General features: G+C 58.3%; 1 protein-coding gene across 1 annotated transcript in view; it reads left to right on the forward strand.

Moving 5' to 3' along the window:
• Window positions 1–1,954: 1,954 nt before the first annotated feature.
• The window catches only part of EPHA8 (EPH receptor A8), a 31,383-nt gene continuing 13,201 nt past the window's right edge, over window positions 1,955–20,136 (forward strand). Inside the window, exons 1-3 of the mRNA XM_053920496.2 lie at window positions 1,955–2,048; window positions 7,125–7,189; window positions 13,275–13,938. Of these exons, the coding sequence (XP_053776471.1) occupies window positions 1,955–2,048; window positions 7,125–7,189; window positions 13,275–13,938 (823 nt within the window). The remainder of the gene's footprint in view (window positions 2,049–7,124; window positions 7,190–13,274; window positions 13,939–20,136) is intronic.

Consider the following 20,136-nt stretch of genomic DNA (forward strand, 5'->3'; position numbering starts at 1 on the left):
ATTTTTCTGCCTTGCCTTGCGCGTGCCCCCAAAGCCCCAGAAGTGAGGTGCCAGCCATGGCCTCTTCCCTCTGAGCAGACCTGGAGGACAGCCTGGAGTCCCGTGGGCCATGGCCACTCCACCCGCGGGTTTGCCCACACTGTGGTGCTGTTGCCATGTTTGCATTAGCTGCCGACTTTCAATATTAACAGACACCACATAAAAAGTCCGGATATACAACCTCTCCTGAAAATGCAGAAAACTGGGCTCACGTGCCCACGGCAATGTTGGCCGGAGCTGGGGACACTTTCCTGGCAGGTTTCGCTAGGGTCCTGCCGTCTTCTGCGGGCATTTGTGTTTGCCCCTCGGGTCTAGTCCAGTTTGCTCCCCCGCCCTTCACAGCAACCCCGAACGGCCTCTACCCTGTCTGCCTGAGCTCCTCTGCTAACGGGGCTTACTACATCTTGGAGGACCTGAGCTCTTGGGAAAGACTCCTAATCTGGGCAGTCTTCCCCCTTCTGTGACGGAGACGCACAGGGGAGAGTGAGCTTTAGAGCCCAGTGGATCTGGGTCTGAGCTCCTCTCCAGCATCTGACCAGCTGTATGATCTGGCAAATGATGGCCTTTCGTGCTTCAGTTTCTTTAGCTGCACTCCCCACAGGGCTGAGTGGTGCTTAAAGTAGAGCGAGTTTGGGAAGCTCCTAAAGCAGGGGCTGGCACAAGGCACACGCTCCCCAAATAGCCTTTATCGTGCTATGGAACTTCCTGCCACACGTCCAGCTCTGCCCCGTGAGCACAGGAGCTGGGAGTGCCGTCGGAGGGCCCTGAGCGATCCTCTGTGCCCGTCAGAAGTTAGGGGCAAGGTGAGGACCCCGTCCCAGTGGGCAGCCACACCTGAGGGCCAGCTCGGGGGGAGCTGGAGACCTCTTATCTTCTTCCGGGACAACGTGGGCCACCAGGGTCCACACCTGGAGAGATCCCCAGGTCCCTGCCCTCCCCACACAGCTTTCCCGGGATGAGATGCCTACTCCAGGGAATGGAACTGGAGGTGGGGAAAGTGAAGATGGGGAAAAAGCAGGAAGTGTTAATCACCTTCATCCATGAACAGCTGCCACCTGGCTGTGTGCCCGGCAGCAGGAGGGGCACTTTACCTGAGTCCTTGGATATAATTCTCACAACAGCCCCAGGACTTCAGTTCTATTGTCCTTGTTTTACAGACAAGGAAGCTGAGGCTCAGAGAGGTTAGGAAACTTGCCCAAGGCCACAGACAGAGTCAGGAAAATCCCGCTTGTCTGTCTGGTCCCAGAGCTTGTGCTCTTGACCATGGCTCTCTAAGATGAGGGTGGCCCCCTCGTGCCCAGTCCTGGGGTTGGGGGAGGGGAGAGAGCTTTTACCTAAAAGTTTGTCTTTAAGTGGTCTCTGAGCCTCTGTTCGTGAACTAGTGTGTGTGTGTCACCGTGCGAGGCACTTCGTGTGGGCAAATGAGTCTGAGCCATGTAAGAGTGAGTGTGCAGGTGGATGTCGCCCTTGTGTGTGCACACGGGGACTTCTCCCAGTGGGTCTGCATGTCCTGGTGTGGCCGGGGTCGTCCTGTGGCTCCGGGCACGCTGGCTCTGAGTCCACGTGCGAACATGGGGCGAAGAGAGCGCGCCACCCGCGAAGGTGAGGGCGGGTGAGTGCGAGCGTGCGCACGTGCATTGGTGGTGTCCGCCGGCCGGGTGTCAGCCTTGCGGGCTGCGTGCCCCCCACCCCTCGCCTCGGTGCTGATTGGCTCGGCGCCGTGACGGGTCGGCCCCCGCCCCGGGCGGCGGTGGCGGCGGCGGCGGGCGCGTGTGCCCGCGTGTACGCCGTGAGCCGGCGTGTGCGCCGGTGTGTGCGCCCGGCCGCTGGGTGTGCGGGAGAGCCAGGGAGCGCGCCGACGCGCGGGCGGCCGCGGCCGAGCCCGAGGGTGAGCGGCGCCCCCGCCCTCCCGGCCATGGCCCCCGCCCGGGGCCGCCTGCACCCCGCGCTCTGGGTCGTCACGGCCGTGGCGGCGGCGGCCACGAGCGTGTCCGCGGCGCGCGGCGAAGGTGAGCGGCGGCTGCGGGGCTGGGAGGGGGGGCGGGGGCGGCCGAGGGACCGGGGGGCGCGGCGCGCGCTGCCCGAGGCTCAACTTCCATTCCCTGGATCTTGAGCGCCAATGGGGCTGGATCCTTGGGCATGGGGGAACAGGGATTGCACCGGGGGAGACCCGGGGTCAAGGGACAGAGGGATGGAGAGGGGGACAAGACTGGGGGATGAGGGAGAGAGGCAGGGGGTACTGGAGGATAGGGCTGAGGGTTAGGAGCTGGGGACAGAGAACCGAAGATCGGACACTGGGGACAGGGACAGGATGGGAGACAGCAGCCGGGAGAAGAGATATAGAGCAGAGGGGACAGAGAACACAGGGGACGGGGTGGGGAGAGAGAACAGTGTGACAGAGGGCCACAGAGATGCAGGATGAGACTCAGAGGGCTGAAGGAGAAGGGGCAGGGACACGTTGAGAGATAGGGACCAATATCTGAGAAACGAGGACCAGAGAGAACAGGACAGGGTTTGGGGGAAGACAGAAATGAGGGGCAGGGCATGAGTCTTGGACGTGGCTGGGGTGCAGGGCTGGAGGACTGAGGGGGAAGGAGGGACAGAAGCTGGGGAGGGTTCGCTGGTAGGGAGGCAGCTTTGGTGGGCAGGGAGGGGCGGCTTTGGGAGGAAGGGCTAGTGAGGAGAGACCTGAGGGGTTAGTGGACGAACTGAGTCAAGCAAGGCTCAGGAGATCAGGGTCTTGTCCAGAGGCAAGATTGGGCCAGTCTGGTCACTTGGAGACACAGGGGAGGGAGGCCAGGTTGTGAACTGAACCAAAGGGTCTGGTAGATGACCTCCTGGTGATGGCAGGGGGCAAGGAAAGCTGGGGGGGGGGGACATCCATCAGGCTCCCCCAACACCTAGGCAGGGCCTCACACCTACACACACACAGGATGCTGCCCTGCGTTCTGCTTTCTGCCCCGCCCCCATCCTAGACCTCCTCTGCTGCCCAGAGGAGGCTGGACCTAGTGCGCTGCGCTGGCTCCTGGCTGATGTCCTGGGTCCAGAGCTGGTCTCACCCTGGCAGAATGAACTTCCAAATTCAGGGAGCTTCAGAGACAGTGTCTGTCATGCACACTCAGATACACCCCCCACACACACAGCTTACAGAGACACATCAGTACCCTCAAGCACGCACACAGACACACATCGGGATTCACACGCACAGACCCAGGCCTGTAGAGACTCACATGCGTGGACAGCCCCTCCGCCCACTGTCAGACGCACAGAAATGCAGGCAGCACAAGTGTGCACACACATACATGTACAGGGGCGTACACTTGAAAATACACACATTCGTGGGCGGACACCACATACAAGAAGGCCCTCAGACTTGCATTTGTGCCCACGGAAATGGGTGTGCACAGAATAAATGCAGACTGACTTAGGAAAACGCAGAGTCTCCAGTGCATGGGTCACACAGGGAGCAGGGACCACAGCACGGGAGCTGAACAGCCCGGCTGGGGTGGGTAGTGATGAGGTGCAGGTTCCTGGGACCCCAGGAGAGTCGGGAGGGGACAGCCAGCGACTCTCAGAGCTGTGGTCTCAGAAGCAGTTTTCCCAGGGGCGGGGACCGGGGAGGAGGCAGCCTCTTCACCCAGCAGGGCTCTGAAGGGACCCCTATCAAGGCTCCGGGCGTTGGGTGGTGCACTCTCAACTCCTTGATCCAACTCCTCAGGGAGGAGCCAGCACCCTCCAGAGTGCAGGCTGGCAAACGCCGGAGTTCCTCCGGGGAGGGGCCTTCGGGGAGGAGAGGCCAGTGGCCTGAGAGAAAGGAGTGTCCGCATTCTCTGTCCCGGGAGGAGCAGCGGGGTAGGAGGCGAGATCCATGCAGAGAGGGAGGCGGGGAAGTCCGAGCAGGAGATATGGGGGGACACATTGTCTGTGCCTGTGTGGTCAGTGCAGCAGGGTACCCATAGCTGGGTGGGGGAGCCGTGCATGGAGACCTCGGGAACAGGTTCCACGTGGGGCAACCAGGAGTCCCTTCCAGCTCAGCTGGTGAAGAACCAGGATCAGCCGGAAAGACATTGGGCCTTGAGGAGGGGGCTCTGTTCCCAGCTGGGGTCCCAAAGGTGACAGTGCCCCAGGCTGGTCAAGTGCCCCTGTGCCAGGTCCCTCCCTGGGCGGGGGTGGTGGGGTGGGCCCTGCACCTGCAGAGATGCCGGGCTGGCAGCCCTTTGTCACTCCGTGGTGGGGATTACCCACCACTTCGGGTGATCTCGGAAGCATCCACGTCCCAGCTGACATCCCTGGCCACCCCGAGTTCTCCAGCCTCACCATCATGCGCTGTGTCCTCAGGGAATGTAAATCAATTTAAGTATTAGTCTCAGCGAAATGGAATGGGGGAAGGTGACGGTGCTGGAGAAAAAAGAAATCTCATAATGCCTTCCACAGTCGAACAGGAAAGGCTTCAGAACTGTCTGTGCCTCTCAGAGCGGGAGATGGGTCCGTTCGATCCCCCAGAACGGCCGGGCGGGCCGGCCCAGGAGGGGGGGCGCCCGTGAACATCCCGCAGATGAGGAAACTGAGGCACAGGGGGGTTAAGTGATTTGCTTTCACTGAAGGCCTTAAGAGACCATCTGGTCCAACCCTTACATTTGCAAGTGGGGAGACGGGCCCAGAAGAGGGAGTTGACGTCACAGACGTCACACAGACCCACAGTCCGGCAGCACAAGAGGCAGGAGAGAGCCCAGCCCCAGTGGCCAGAAGGGTGTGAACGTCCTTGGGGACTCAGGTCCCGGCCAGGTGGGCTGAGGGCTGGAATTCTCTCCAGCCCGGATAAAACCTCCTGTGGGCCTAGAGCTGCCTGGGAAAGGGAAAGTCCTTCTGTGTCCCCCAGACAGGAGGGGACATGAAATAGGGAAGAGGAGGACAGAGGGAGGAGAGGGGAGGGGAGGAGTAAAGAAGGGTCTGGAAGAAATTAGAACAAGCAGCCCCGGAGTCCTGTGGCTCTTCCGGAATCTGATAGAATCGACTTTTGACTTATCTTTGGATTATCTGCGTCCCTGGGCTGGCTGATCAAGACTCTGCTGCAAATGGGGTGGGGCTTCCCAGGGGAGGGCAGGGCCTGGAAATGGGGTCTGCAGGCAGCTGTCCCTGGAGTTAGTGGTTCTGGGGGGGAGGAGTCCAAGCGGGGGACATTCATTCAGATACCCCCTGCATAGGGGCAGGTCTGGGCTGCATGGAGAAGGGCCTTCCAGCTCTGAGACCCCATCCGGGATGGGGGTGAGGGTGGGGGGAGCCCACAGGCCTCTTTCCTTACCCTCTCCCCAAACTAGGCCCTGCTGGTCTGGGGGAAGCTGCAGTGCGGCCCCCTCTCCCTCCCACCCGGCAGTAGGAGAGAGCTGGCTGACCCAGTTTCCTTCCCATTGCCTGAGAGGGAGGGAGGGAGGCGGGAAGGCTTCTGTGCCTGCGCCCCTGGCCCTGGCGTGGGGCCGGCTCCGGGAAGGGAGCTCCCTCTGAGACTTTGGCTCCATCCCCTGGTCCTAACTGGCCTCCGGGGACCCCCTGAGAAGCCCAGAGGCCCCTCCCTGGTTCTTCAAGCCCTCTCTCCAGCCAGCCTTCCCCGTACCCCCGCCCACCACGGAGTGGGGAGGGTGAAAGGAAGAAAGTCAGCGGACAAGAGCATCCTCACTCCCACATTTCCCGAGGACACTTGTCTCCATCTTTCAGGGGCAGGCATAGAGCTATGCAAATCTCAGGCAGAAAACCCCCAGGCTTCCATTGGGAAGGTTCCAGAGGGCCCTGGTTTTAACCCTCTGTGACCTGCCTGAGCCTGCCCTTTGGGTTAGTTGGAAACGCATGATTGCTGGCTGGGAGAAGGGGTGCACGGAAGAGAGAGAAATGGAAAGCCCTGGGACTGTGGAACCAAGAGCTCTCTCATACAGCTATCACCAGAGTGTGCAAAGGAAGCAGGGGCCCAGAGAGGTGCAGGGACTTACCCAAGGACACACGGCAGTGAGAGGTAGAACTGGGATTCAAGCCCTGATTTCTTAACGCTTTAGTGAGAGGCAGGAGGAGCAGGACTTAGGGACAGGGAACTGGCTTTGGGAAGGCCTTGACCCCAGGCTTTACCGTTTACCCTCACCCACCCTTCGACATTGTTATCTCCACTTCACAGGTGAGGAAATGAAGGTTCAGAGCACCTCCTGGATGTATTGAGCTGTGAGCCCAGAGGTGTCTGACTCAGCTCATGGGCTCTTTTCCCTACCCTGAGGGTCTGGCTTAAAAATAGACTTGCTTTCCGTCCAGCGCTCCTTCCCCACCGTGGGCCCAGGCTTCCAGGGCTGGCGGCGTTGACTGCGGTCGCCACAGCCGGGGCTCTGAACGTCAGCTCCGCTTGCGACACTTGGGGTGCCCCAGGCACATTCCTGTACTCCCCTGAGGCTCAGTGTGTTCATCCGTAAAATGGAGATAAGAATGACCACCTCTCAGGGAGGCAGTGTGGCTCACAGATGAGGCATCTCAAGCTCCCCTTGCAGAGCTCAGCACACAGTAGGCACTCACTGAGAGGCAGCTCTGCTCCCCTCAGTCGCCCCACATCAAATGTGCACGGAGGACCTACTAGTTGGTGGTAACTTCGGATGCCAGCACGCCCCGTGAAGGGCAAGGGCCAAGTCAGCCTCACAGCCCCTGTGAGTCAGAAAGCACCACCACCCCCACTGCACAGGAGGACGCTGAGGCTCAGGGAGGGGAAGGGACTTGCTCAGGGACACACAGCTCCTCAGTGGCAGAGCCGGGGTGGTGGCCCAGGCCTCCTAGACTCCGGACCCCGTCTCAGCCACCCTGTGCTGCACCAAGCGGGCAGCCTGGCTCTCGGGCAGCTTCTGTCCTGGGAGTTCAGGTGGTCGTGTTGTGGCCCAGGTGGTAGAGGAAGGCTCCAGGAAAGGGAAGAGAACTTGATCTGAGCCTTGAGGGACAGGGCGAGTCAGAAAGCACACAGACAGGGAGGCTGAGCGCTGACCAGTGTGGCTGGGCGGGGTTCCCCAGAGGGCCTGGGGAAGGTGGCCCCAGGGTCTGATGTGCTCTTGTCTCCTGTTTTGCAGTGAACTTGCTGGACACGTCAACCATCCATGGGGACTGGGGCTGGCTCACGTATCCGGCTCACGGGGTAAGAGGTGGCCAGATTCATCCCTTTGTGAGCAGAGACAGGCTGTGACTCACAGAGGCTTATCAAATAGATCAAGAAGGAGCAGAGGCCCAGAGAGACGAAGGGACTTACCCAAGGACACACAGCAATTAGAGACAGAGCTGCTGGTTTCTTAACAGTTTGGTGCAAGCAGAGCCCTGGGATTATAGAACCAGCTCTGGGCTGGGCAACTGCTCCTTCCTGTCCGAGTCCCTAGCTATGGGATTCTCTGTGTCCTGGGCCCACAGAGTCAGGATGTCCCAAGACTGGGCCCAGGACAGCCTAAGACACATCCGTGCCAAACAGGGCCAGGAAGGGCCCTCTCAGGCCTTCCATGGCTTCAGGATTGGCCCCCTCCCTCACTGCTGCCCTGCCCTCCCCGGGGGTTGCCAGGAAACCTGGAACCCCCACTTCTCTTTTCCATCTGAACCATCTGGGTGGCATTACCAGTCATCCCCGCCCCACCACCACCCAGTGGCCAAGCCCTCAGCCCACCTGGCCTCCATGGTAACCAGGGTTCTGGGCTCAGCCCATCAGGTCCCAGTGGGTCATACACTCATGGGAGACACCCCCTCCACCCAGGAAGTGGTCACGGTAACTCCAGGGACAAGGCTGCGTGGCCTGGTTCCTCCACTTCTCTTACCCAAATCCCAGGAGGCGGGGCAGGAAAGCCAAAGCCAGCCCATGAGCCTGGCAGGGTCCTGGCTCTGCCATCGACAAGCTGGGTGGCCCTGGGCCACCCCCTCTCCTCCCCGAGTCTCAGTTTCCCGTCTGTAGAAGAGATGCGTATGTGACAGCCTCATGGGGTTTGTTGCAGGAGTGAGGGGAGATGACACATGATCTTGGCCTTGTGCCTGGCGCCCGGGGAGCCTTCCCTCAGTGCATTATTGTCATTGTCGTTGTTATTAGTGTATATTACAGTTCTATCTCATGCAGATTTCCTCCGACAAGTGTGCTCAGGGACACACACACATCCCTGCTATAGAGACACACAATTTCTTTCATGAACACTTTGGCTTCCACGGCTCTGAGGACAGGGGATAATAATATTATTAATAGTAACAGTGACAATGACACTGAGAGTGCATATTTATGAAGGGAGCGTTTCTTTACTTTGGGACGGGGCTTTCATCCAGGCCATCTGTGGGCTGTGGCTGGTGGCTGAGGTCAGGACAGAGCCCTGCCCCTTTCGCTCTGGTGGCCCCAGGCAGCAGTAAGCCGAGTCCTCTTATGTCACCAGCTCTTGTGCACCAGGCTTCAGCAAGCTGGAGGGGTGGGCTCCGGGGGCCCGAGAGCCAACGGGGATCCCCTCCTCTGGCTGAGCAGGTCAGCCCTGCCTGGAGACCAAGGCTGGGTCCCTGGGGTATCCCTTGACCTCCCTGGACCCTAGTCTCTCCTGCGAAGCCCCATATGCTGTCTCCCCGGGGTGAGCGTGGGTGGAAAGGATTCTGGCCCTGCCAGTGGCAGGGGGCAGACCCCCGAGGAGGTGACCACCTGGCTGTTGGTTGGGTTGGCCTTGCCCCTGCCACCCCACAGCTAGGAAGGAGGGGGTCTGGCCCCAGGTCGGCTCTGGGTGTCTCTGTCCCTTCGTGCCACTCAGATCTTAGGACTTGGTTTTTAGAGTGACAGAGTGGTGTGATTTTAAGCAGGCGAGGCGCACGCCCTGACTTGTGCTTTGCACGAACATGCTGGTAATTCCTTTGTTTGCAGGGCGCTATAAAACGTGGCTCAGCGCAATTTCATTTCATTTGGGAGTTAGAACAAACAATATCTTACATTCACATAGCTCTTAGCCAATTCACAGGTGTGATCTCATTTAATCCCCGCTACCAGCCCTGCGAGCGGGTACAGCCACCCCATTTTACTGATGAGGAAGCCACGGCTCAGAGCAATGGGAGGGAACTTGCTCACCGTCTGACCGGTTCCCAGTGATGGCCTGAGCTCAGGTGCCTCTGAGCCTGGAGCCTGCGTTGAGTCCCTCCTGCCCTCTTTGGTCTCTGTTCTCATTGTGAGGGCTGGGAACCAGCGCTATCTTGTCCTCTGAGCCAGGGACCACCTCCTGTCTCTATGGGGCTTGCCCAGGCAGAGAAGGCTGGATGAGACCCTGGTTCCCAGGCTCTAGACCTTGAACTGGTGCTGGGCTCCCAGGTGAAATATGCAGATGCTGACATCCAGGGCGTCTGGGGAAGAGCCTGTGATCTTTGGTTAAATAAACTTTCCCGGTTCTCCTGCCCAGCTGGGTGGGGAGCCTTTGGAGATTGTCCTTGAGGTTCCTTCCACCCCTCGGGTCCTGGAGTCCGTTAAACAGGGTCACCCAGGGCTGTCCCCAGCACCAGCAAAGTTACCAGGTTATCAGGCAGGCTACACAGCCTGAAGGCCAAGGTGCCAGGTCTGGGTGAACCGGTGCTCTGCCGCTTCCCATCAGCATGACTGAGGCAAATCCCTGACCTCCTCCCAACCTCCTCAGTTGCAACGTGGGGACGGTAACAACCGGCGCCGTGGAGTTGTCATCTATGAGATGACACATGAAAAGGATGGTGTCCCAGTAACAAGCCAGAGGCTCGGAGAGGCTGAGTGTCTCTGCCACGGTTGGGGGAAGTCTGGCTGCGGAGCCCATGCTTTTAACCAGGCTGTGCCCCTGCCTTTGTGCCCCTCCCTGCACACACTGGGGCGGGCTTCACCTCGCAAATTAACAGCTGCCTTTGAAGAGAGGATGCGTTCCTTCCCATTGTCTCACTTGATCCTCACCACCCCCTGGAGTAGACGGAATGGGCAGGCTGAGCGACCCCGTTCTACATTCGAGAAGCCCAAGGCTCAGAGAGCGGATGTCGTGTTACTGGGGCTGCACAGCTGGTTCACCGCATTCTGTTCTGGGAAGAAGACGGTTCCAGAGTAATGTTGGGGAGTGGGGAGAGGAGTGGGGCTAGAGAGGTCCCCAGCACGGGGTTGGGGGCCCCAGGTGGAGAGCAGGGCTAATTCCACCTTTTTGCTGGCCTCCAGGAATCCATGCCCCTCTGGCGTCCGCAGCAGCCCCAGGGCTGGCAGGGCCAGGTCAGGCCGTCAGCATCCATGGGCAGCTGGAGCAGACTGGCACAGAGTGGATTAATTTATCCCAGTCCCTGGCAGGAAACAGACAAGGAGCAGCTGGTTGGCTCTTTGGTGCTCCATTAATTGTGACAATGACTTTAACCCCAGATGTGACACATCACTGCCCGGAGGCCCCAGCTGCAGTGTGGGGTACAGGGCGGGGGTCCTCTCGGGGTAGGTGGGGGTTGCAGGAAACACGAATGCTTTCAGGTGAGGCTGGCATACCCTGGACTTCTTGAGGCAGGTGGTCCCCAGAGGCAGGCACAGGTGCTCTGGGAAGATGCTGCCCGCTCAGCATCACATCAATCACATCAGCCCCATTCCTCGGGTGCCTTTCTGTGCCAGGCCCACACTAAGCACTTCGCAGGCTTTTCTGCACGCTCCGAAGGCCCTCTGAAGTGGGCCTGTCTGGGCTGCATTCTCCAGATGTGGGCGCTGAGGGTCAAGACCACACAGCTGGCCACGTGAGGTGCAGCAGAGGGGCTTTCTCAGACGGGAAAGACCCGAGATGCCCTGGGTCCTCGCCCTGGCACTCGTGGCGCAGCTTGGAACCCCACGGATTCTCAGGGCTCCACGAGGAGTGCTGCTTTGTTTTACCTCTGCCTCTCTTTCTTACTTTTTTTCTATTACAGTGACAAACAGTATGTTTTATATTAGTTTCAGGTGTACAGCACAGTGGTTAGACATTCATAGAGTTTACGAAGTGTTCCCCCGTAAGTCCAGAGCCCACCTGGCACCGTACACAGTTATTATATATTATTAATATTAATATTATTATTATTGACTATATTCCCTGTGCTGTGCCCTACCTCCCCGTGACTATTGGGACCACCGATTGTACTTCTTAATTGCTTCAGCTGTTCCCCTAGCCCCCCACTCCCGTCTGGAAACCCTCAGTCTGTTCTCGATATCTGTGAGTCTTTTCCCATTTTATTTGTTTGTTCATACTGTTCTTTAGATGCCGCATAAACTCGTAAGTGAAATCACACGGCAACCATCCTTCTCTGTCTGACTCATTTCACGAGGAGTGGTCCTCACCTCTTCCCCACCCCCACTTACATAATAGAATCTCTAGTCCAAGGACAATCGCACATAAAGGCCCAAGAGAGAAGATCAACGGCATCTCTGGTGGAGTTGGGACGGGGACCCAGAGCTTTTCTCCTCCATCTGCCCTTGGTCCCCAGACTCCCTCCAGGGTCCTCAGGAATCCACTGAACTCAGCCTACCAATAACTGCTCCTCACTGACCAGCATTCTGCAGGTGAGGAAACCGGGCCCAGAGAGGAGCAGCACCTTGCCCAAGGTCACACAGCTGGCCAACTCTGCACCGTCTGTGTGACTCCCCTGTGTCTAACCTGGGCTATTTGATGCTCGCTGATCACTGCTTACACTTCCAGCCTCGCTGAGGCTCTTCGCTCCCACCCCTGCAAGGGGTACTTGGGGGCAGGGACTGTTTCTGCTGTATTTCTTTCTTCAAGTTGTGGTAAAATACGCATAATGTAAAATTAACTATTCTTTAAAACGTTAACCACTTTTAAGTGTGTGGTTCAGTGGCATGAGCCCACCCATGGTGTCGAACCACCCCCACCGAGTCTGACTGCTCTGGGCGCCTCCTACCAGTGGGGTCATGCTGTGCTTGTCCTCTCGTGTCTCCTTTACTTTGTGCGGGGTCCTCGGGGTCACCCGTGTTGCAGCCTGTGTCAGCTTTCACTCCCTTTCGGGGCTGGATATTATCCCATGTTTCTCCATTCACCCAGCAACAGGCGCTTACGTTTTCACCTTCAGCCCGCCGTGAATGTGGGCATGCAAAATACCTGTTTGTGTCCCTGCTTGCACTTCTTTTGAGTGTGTACCCAGAAGTGGAATTGCTGGACCGGATGCTAACTCTGTGCGTAATTGTTTGAGGAACCGCCGTACTCTTTTGCCCAGGGTTACACCATTTGATATTCCCACCAGCAGCGGGAGACAAGGGGTCCCGTGGCTCCACATCCTCGCCCACGCCTGTTTTGTTCCTGTTGTTCTGATAATAGCTCGTGGGTATCGAGTGGCATTGCATTGTGCTTTTGATCCAAACTTCCCTAATGGTTAGCGATATTGAGCGTCTTTCCAGGAGCTGCTTAGCCATCTGCCTATCTTCTTTGGAGACGTATCTATTCAAGCCCTTTGCCCATTTTTAAATAGGGCTCTTTGTTTTTTTGTTTTTGAGTTGTAGGAGTTCTTTATATGTTCTGGATATTAACTCCTTATCAGATGCATGGTTTGCACCGATTTCCCCCCACTCCCTGTTGCCGTTTCACTCTGTTGAGAGTTGTCTGGTTTCTTTCTGAATCAGCGGTGCCTGGCCAGCACCTGGCACCGAGCGGTCACACTCGACTTTCCCACACCCTAGTGTTCTCTTGAGTGGAATCCAGACCAGCCCATGAGCCCCCAGCCCTATGAAGGGGGCCGAGGGACCCTCACGAGCGGCAGGGCAGAGAGGGTCCCTCGTCAGTCACTGAACTAGCGGCAATCCAGGGGGTGCTGCTGAAAGAGTTGAGATGTGGGCGTGACATGGTCAGATTCGTGCATTAGAAAGGTTCCTCTGGACATCCCCCAGCAAGTCCCCTCACTCCACACAGGAGTGAAAGGAGGAGCCACACAGAAGCAAGGTCAGAGCTTGTGGTAGCCATTCCGGTCCTGGCTCCATCATTCGCTAGTTATGCGACCTCGGGCACAGGGCTCATATGTCTGAGCCCCTATTGGTTCATCTGTAAGTAGGCAATAAATAACCCTTGCCCAAAGGATGTGGCACTCTGCAAGCCACATCTGTAGGGTACCTGGTATCTAGCCACTGTGACAGTCCACCAGAAAAGGTCAGTTCCTCTTGGTTGGAGAATGTCCCCTCTTCTTCCCCAGGACACTCCCAGCTCAATGCATGTGACACGTGGCAAGGGTGGCTGGCCGACTCTCACTGCAGCTGGCTGTGCTCTCTCTGCCCACAGTGGGACTCCATCAACGAGGTGGACGAGTCCTTCCAGCCCATCCACACGTACCAGGTGTGCAACGTCATGAGCCCCAACCAGAACAACTGGCTGCGCACCAGCTGGGTGCCGCGCGACGGCGCCCGGCGCGTCTATGCCGAGATCAAGTTCACCCTGCGGGACTGCAACAGCATGCCCGGTGTGCTGGGCACCTGCAAGGAGACCTTCAACCTCTACTACCTGGAGTCAGACCGCGACCTGGGTGCCAGCACACAAGAAAGCCAGTTCCTCAAAATCGACACCATTGCAGCCGACGAGAGCTTCACGGGCGCGGACCTGGGCGTGCGACGCCTCAAGCTCAACACAGAGGTGCGAGGCGTGGGTCCGCTCAGCAAGCGCGGCTTCTATCTGGCCTTCCAGGATATCGGGGCCTGCCTCGCCATCCTGTCCCTCCGCATCTACTACAAGAAGTGCCCCACAATGGTGCGCAACCTGGCTGCCTTCTCGGAGGCGGTGACAGGGGCCGACTCATCCTCACTGGTGGAGGTGCGGGGCCAGTGTGTGCGGCACTCAGAGGAGCGGGACACGCCCAAGATGTACTGCAGTGCCGAGGGCGAGTGGCTGGTGCCCATTGGCAAGTGCGTGTGCAGTGCCGGCTACGAGGAGCGGCAGGATGCCTGTGTGGGTGAGTGCACCACATGGGGGCTGGCTGGCCGGTGGGCTCAGTCTGGGCAGGGCTGCCGGGGTGGGGGTGTTGCCACGGTCAGCAGGCGTCTGGGTGGTGCGCACAGCGCCTGGGAGAGTGGGTGAGCCCCCAGTGTTTCTGTATCAGCAAACACACAGGCCACCTGTGTGTATTGGGGGGGTGGGCAGGGAGCAAAACACACTACAGCCACGTGGTGCCCTCTGTGGCACTGTGGGCAGGGCACCTGTCTGCTTTTCCCATGCTGACACATTTAACCCCCGTGACTACCCTGTGAAATAGAAACCACTCTCCTGATTTTATGGATGAGGAGGCTGAGGCACAGAGAGGCGAAGCAACTTACCCTAGGTCACACAGCTAGGAAGTGACAGAGCTGAGTTGAACCCAGAAGTCTGACTCTACAGTCCATGCTGAAAACCACTGAGCTACTACCCCGTGGGGCAGAGGGAAGTGGCACCAGGCCCCGGGTGAATGAGGGCAGTGGGGGCACCACGGAGGTATGCAGGCAGGGTACCTAGGGAGTACTGTCAAGGTTGGGCGTGGCACTGGGACGCCTTCCTGTGCTCAGGAGGATCTCACTGAGGCCCTATGGGAGTGGACAGCCAAGGTCCTTGTGCAGGAGGACAGCTGGGAGCACCCGGCTCATGAAGTGGCCCAGCACCTGTTCCCACAGGTGTACTGCCGGGGTCCCCGCGTCAGAGACCAGGAGCAGGCCCAGACCTCAGCAGACCAAGTGAGGGGTCAGTGCTGCTGAGCATCCTGAGAGCCCGGGACACCAGGAGGGGGCCTGTGGACAGACAGCTGTTAATCCAACTGTTACTGGTCTTGGCCTGTTGCCCTCTGCCCTTGGCCTCCCCGGGGTGGGGGGTGGGGCAGACACACGGCAACTCAGCCACTCAGAGCAGAGTGAGGCCTGCGGTGGAGACCACTGGTACTCCTGGGGAAGGAGAATGTGCCATGAAGGGATCAGAGAGCCCAGGGCCCCTCCCCAGACAGCCTCAGTGAGAACTGGGGCGGGGCCCTGTGGGCCACCAGGCACACCCTCCTAGCCCTACGGCTACCGAGGCCACAGCCAGTGGGAACTTTGGGCCCCTCAGCACCATCCCTCTGCCCGTAGCCAGCATGAGGGACCCCTTGGTGTTTGCAGGACACAGGCTGACAATTCCAGGTGACGCACAAGGTCATTTTGGGGATCAGGGTCTTCCATCCAGCTACCAGACCCTTTCGGGCCCCTCTCTGGTTTCCTTGAGAAATCTTTCTCTACACTCCCCACCGCTACGAGTCCTCAGCTCTCCTGGACCCGAAACCTCAAAGCACCTTCTATGTCATTTGCCTGTCTCTCGATTGGCTCTACCCTCTGTGGCCCAGCGTGCCGGGCTCCCCAGGCCTCCAGCCTCTCCCAGTTCCTGTCACAGGCGTCCCTGTATTTCTTCCCTCCCCGCAGGGTAATAGTAACGACAGCCATCCCTGTTGCCTTGACAGCTTGCAAGGGGGATTCCTCCTGCATCAAGTCATTTGTTTGTTGTGACAAGACAGGCACTATAATTCCATTTTCTAGCTGGGAACACGGAGGCTCAGGACGTAGTGTCGCCTGCCGAGGTCTCACAGCTAGTGAAAGGTGGAGCTGGGACCTGGGTCTGTCTTGCTCCTAGCCAGGGGTCGGCTTTTCACCCATCCTTGGCCCACCCCAGCTGCCCAACACCCCCTCATCCTGATGGGGACAATAAAGTCCTTTGGCAACAATTTTTTGAGTGTTTGCCATGTGCCAGGCACCTCAGTATGTGATTCCTACACATCCTGTCAGTTGCCTGTTCTGCGGAGCATCTCCTGTGTCCTGGGCGCTGGGGATGTAGCACAGGGAGTCCCTGCCTTGGGGGAGTTCCCGCAGTTTCTCACTCTTACAATAGTTCTCTAAACTTAGTTAGTATTTTGTCCCCACCATACAGGTGCGAGACACCGAGTCCCCTCCGCTTCAGTCATAGAGGAGGGGTCTGGTCCCAGGTTGTCTCACCCCTGAGCCCTGACTGCCTCCTCTGTGCACAGCCCCGCTTCCCTCCTCCCTGGGTAGCATGCAGACAGCAACAGGTTTGCAGGCCCAGGCATATCCGCTCAAGGTCAGCTGCTGCCCCCAGCTCTGGATTTAGCCAGCGAGCCCAAGAGAGTCCCTTGCTTGTCCCATGTGTGCTGAGATGCATTTGCCTGTCGGAGGGAGACTGGTCCTCCTGACTTCAGGGTCGTGGCCTCACCCAGAGGACTCAAGGACTGCTCCAGCCTTCTCCTGTGACACAGGCAGGAAGTGGAGCCCAGAGAGGCAATGCGTCTTGCCCGAGGTCCCACAGCATGTTAAGGGGAGGGCTCTGGGTGGAAACCCCAAGGCCTGAGCAGCGGAATCTCCCGGGGACAGGAGAGGCCAAGGCCTCTCCCATTTCCTGGCACATTAACACACAGTAATAAGGAGGTGGCAAAGCAGGGTTAGGGAACTGCAGCATAGTTTGAGTTTTACATTTAAATCACAATGCAACATAATTATGCTAGCTGCCAGATAATTACAGGTTTCATAAAAAATATTAATTCACAGTGCACTGCAGGCAGAGAAGTTTAAGGACAGATTGCCAGTTCCAGGGCGCACGAGGAGAGACTTTTCTCAGCACCGTCCGTGGGCTTCTGTGGTTGTTGTGACCTCCTTTGGAGAAGCGGCACAGGCCCCGCACCGAGGTCCACCCCCTCCTTGGTGGGTAGCCTGAGAGTGGGGAGATGAGGACCTACTAGGAGCTGGGAACAGATAGGGGTGCATTTCCTGGGGTACTTGAGGGGGGTCCTCTCAGAGCTGTGGGCCCCCTGCCCAACTGGAGTGGGACCTCCTGAGGTTGTGGGGCCTTTAGCGTTCTCTGTTGGGTGGTTCTCTCAGAGCAAACAGTGACGAGAGGAAGGGCTGGGACTTGCTAGGGAGGGGTTCTGCCTTGCCCAGCCCTGCACGCCCCCCCCCAAGGCCTGCAGCAGGGGCTAGGCTCACAGGGACAACCACCGTCCCAACCTCTGGGCTCCTGTTTTCCAGGTTTTGCCCTCAAAGGGCTCTTCAGAAGTGGCTGGGCAGTGATTGATTTCACAGGGAAAACCATACAGCCTAGGAGAAGGGACCCTTCTGGTCATAGGGCTCTTTCAAGGCCTCACTGAGACTGCCCTCAGGCTGCAGAGGACTGTCCCCCTCCCCCCAAGAATGTGGAGCTGATCTGGTTTACAGGTGAGGAAGTGGAGGCCCAGAGAGATAAAGGGGCTGGCCCAAGGGCCCACAGCTAGGAGTGGCTGATTGAATCAGCTGCCCTACCAGAAAGCTCCCAGGCCTCACGAGGTTTCTGACCCAGTGACCTCCCCCACACCTGGCCACACTCCCCTCCCACCCCCACCCAGGAGGAATATCACCCAGTAGATCAGCAGCCCAGAGTCTGAAGTCCCAGTTGCCGTCCTTCTTGTCACCTGGACACAGAATATAAATCACCCTCCACGGCCCTAATCATCTTTCTATAAATATCGGAGTCTCATTTCAGAGTGGGGGGCATGAACATCGGGCTCTTTTGCTTCCTGACTGTGTTTGAAATCTGATTTAGAATTAATTTCCTTTGGTCGTCCGCCGGCGGACACCGTATTTGTCAAATCTCAAGCTCTTGGCAGGGGAGGAGAGAGGTGGCCGGGGCCTCAGGCAGCAGCCGGCCTGGACAGGCGGCCTGGGCAAGGTGCCCTGGGCAGGGGCAGGGGCCCCTCCTGGCCCACGGCCCACACGGGCGCACGCAGACTCCGGAAGCGCCCTGGGTCACCGGGCAGGTCTGGGCCCCAGCCCAGAGCTGCTCCATCTGTCTCGGCCATTAATTCCCGGCTCTGCCTCCAGGTCTCTGGGCTCCCTGAGGCCTGGTGATTAGTATTCTTATTAAAGATTATTTTATTTCATTGCGTGGATTAATCTGGCCTTGACACGTTCGAGCCATATGGGCGTTAGTGGAGCGTGTGAGGACCGCCCACTGGTGAGCAGCAGAACGGTGGGGCGGGGCCATCGTGAAGGCTGGGGGAAGGACTCCCGAGGCTCCCGACCTGGGTTTGCATTCTGTCGGGGTGGGGGGCACCTAGGGCAAAGCGCTCAAGCTCCCTGAGCCTCTGTGTTCTCTGCCAAACAGCTGTGTCAATGCCGACCGAGTAGAAGTGTAATCACAGGTGCTCGGCACTGTCCTGGCACGAATTCACGTGTGTGCGTCCGTGTCGTCCGCACAGCGGCCCTAGGAGCCCGCATTTTACAGATGGGGAAACCGAGGCCCAGAGACACGCCCAAGGTCACTCAGCCTAGGGGAAGAGGTTAGACAGAAAAGGAACCCAGGCAGCCTGCACCCACCGGTCTGGTCTGAGCTGACGAGGCCGAGACAAACTCTGAACGGTCAGGGACTCGGTGGACGAAGGCTGACTTGTGCTTCCTTCGTGCCACACGTCACACCAAGGGGTCACCGCACATGCCCCTGCCTGCCCCTCACTTCTCTGAAAGCTCCCTGAGTTCAGGACACCGGCTCCCACTCAGCGGGGGGCCACAGACACTCAATAAATGTGGGTGAAGGAATAACTGAGGGGCAGAAGACGCAAGCAGTCCCGGAGGTGCAAGTGACACGGACCCGATAGATAATTACAGTGAGGGTTACTATGTCGTTCAGTTCACCAACAGATTCAACAAATAATTTGCTGACCAGTGCGAAACCCGCTTCCTGGGCTCGGGAGGAAGCTCTGAGGCTGGGCCCTGGACTGGGCCTCCTGGGGGCCTTCTGGGAGGAGGAGGTGAGATCAAAGAGTGCCACTTAGGAGCCCCCACAGTTCCAAGCTCCCAGCCCCAAGTCAGGCCTGAGCCCTCTCTGTGTCTCCCAGAGCGGGAGGGAAGACGTCTGCAAACTGAGGCACGTTTTCCTTGGCTCCCTAACCTAGAAGCCCCTTCTGGCTCCACAGCCCCTGAGTCTCTGAAGCAATTTAAGTATATCATCATTTCTTCTGATGTCAGGTTTCCGCTCCAGTTAGTAGAGTTTTACAAATTAACCTGATTTTAGCTATTATAATAAAGAGATAGGGTTGTTGTTTTTTTTAAGTGACACAATGTCTTTCCAAATGGAACTCCTCTCAAGCTCTGAGGTTTTAGAATGGGGTTAGTAGAGAGAGACCCCCGCGAGCTCCCTGGTGGTCCCTGCAGCAGAAGAGTCCAGTTCCACGGGTGAGCTGGGAGCTGCCTGGCTGGGTGGCGCTTGGGCCTTCCGAACCCCTGGGCTGGCGTTCTGCTTAGAGCAGGTAATGGTGGGATTAGCTCACTTTCAAAACTCCCACCTGCACTGGCAACGTCTCAGCCAAATGCAAAGAATATTGTGATGAGCACGGCGGTCCTGGGGCCTCGTTCACAAAGGCCTGCCCGCAGGTCCTCCTGGTCTGGGAGGGGAGTCGGGCACACGGGCCCTAAGTTCAGCCAGAGGGTTCCAGGCGCTGAGACTGAGCAGGGACCGTGGAAGTGGGGGTGGGGGGAGCAGTCACTTCTGTGTGTGTGTGTACACATGTGGCGGTGTGCAGAGGCCCAAAAAGGCTTCATTGCAGAGATGGTTAAAATGTGTCTTGAAAGAGTTTGGCAGGCTGACAAAGGCAAGAAAGCATCCCAGGAAGAAGGCACGGCCTGTGCAAAAGCCCTGAGGAAGGAAGCCACCTGCTGCATTGCAGCCTGACCTGTCCTTTAGTTCCACCCGAGGATGGGAGTGACAGGCGGCACTGGAGGAGGCTGCAGGGTGGGCCGTGGGAGCCTGTGAGGGTTTGAACTGGCAGTGCCAGCGTCAGGTGTCACTACAGGGAGTCCTTCAACCTGGAACGTCCCCAGTCCCCAGTACACGGCTAACTCCTTCTTGTCCTTTAGGCCACAACTCAAATATCATCTTTTTTCTCCTTCTTGGGGGAGGTTGCTCCTCCCACCATCTACCCTCTGCCAGCTCATCCTCTTTATTTTCTTCCTGGGAGTGTGACAGCCTGCATTCTGTGTGTCCCCCGCCCCAAGTGCCACTCCTTGAAGGCAGGGACTGCAGGGATCCCGCTCACAGCTGTGTCTCCGGCACCCAGGTAGTGCGCAGCTCAGGGCAGGTGCACGTGCCTCCTGGTGGAAGGAGTGGTGACTGCATTGGCAGG

The sequence above is a fragment of the Desmodus rotundus genome, chromosome 3 (genome assembly GCF_022682495.2).
Source record: "Desmodus rotundus isolate HL8 chromosome 3, HLdesRot8A.1, whole genome shotgun sequence".
Lineage (NCBI taxonomy): Eukaryota > Metazoa > Chordata > Mammalia > Chiroptera > Phyllostomidae > Desmodus > Desmodus rotundus.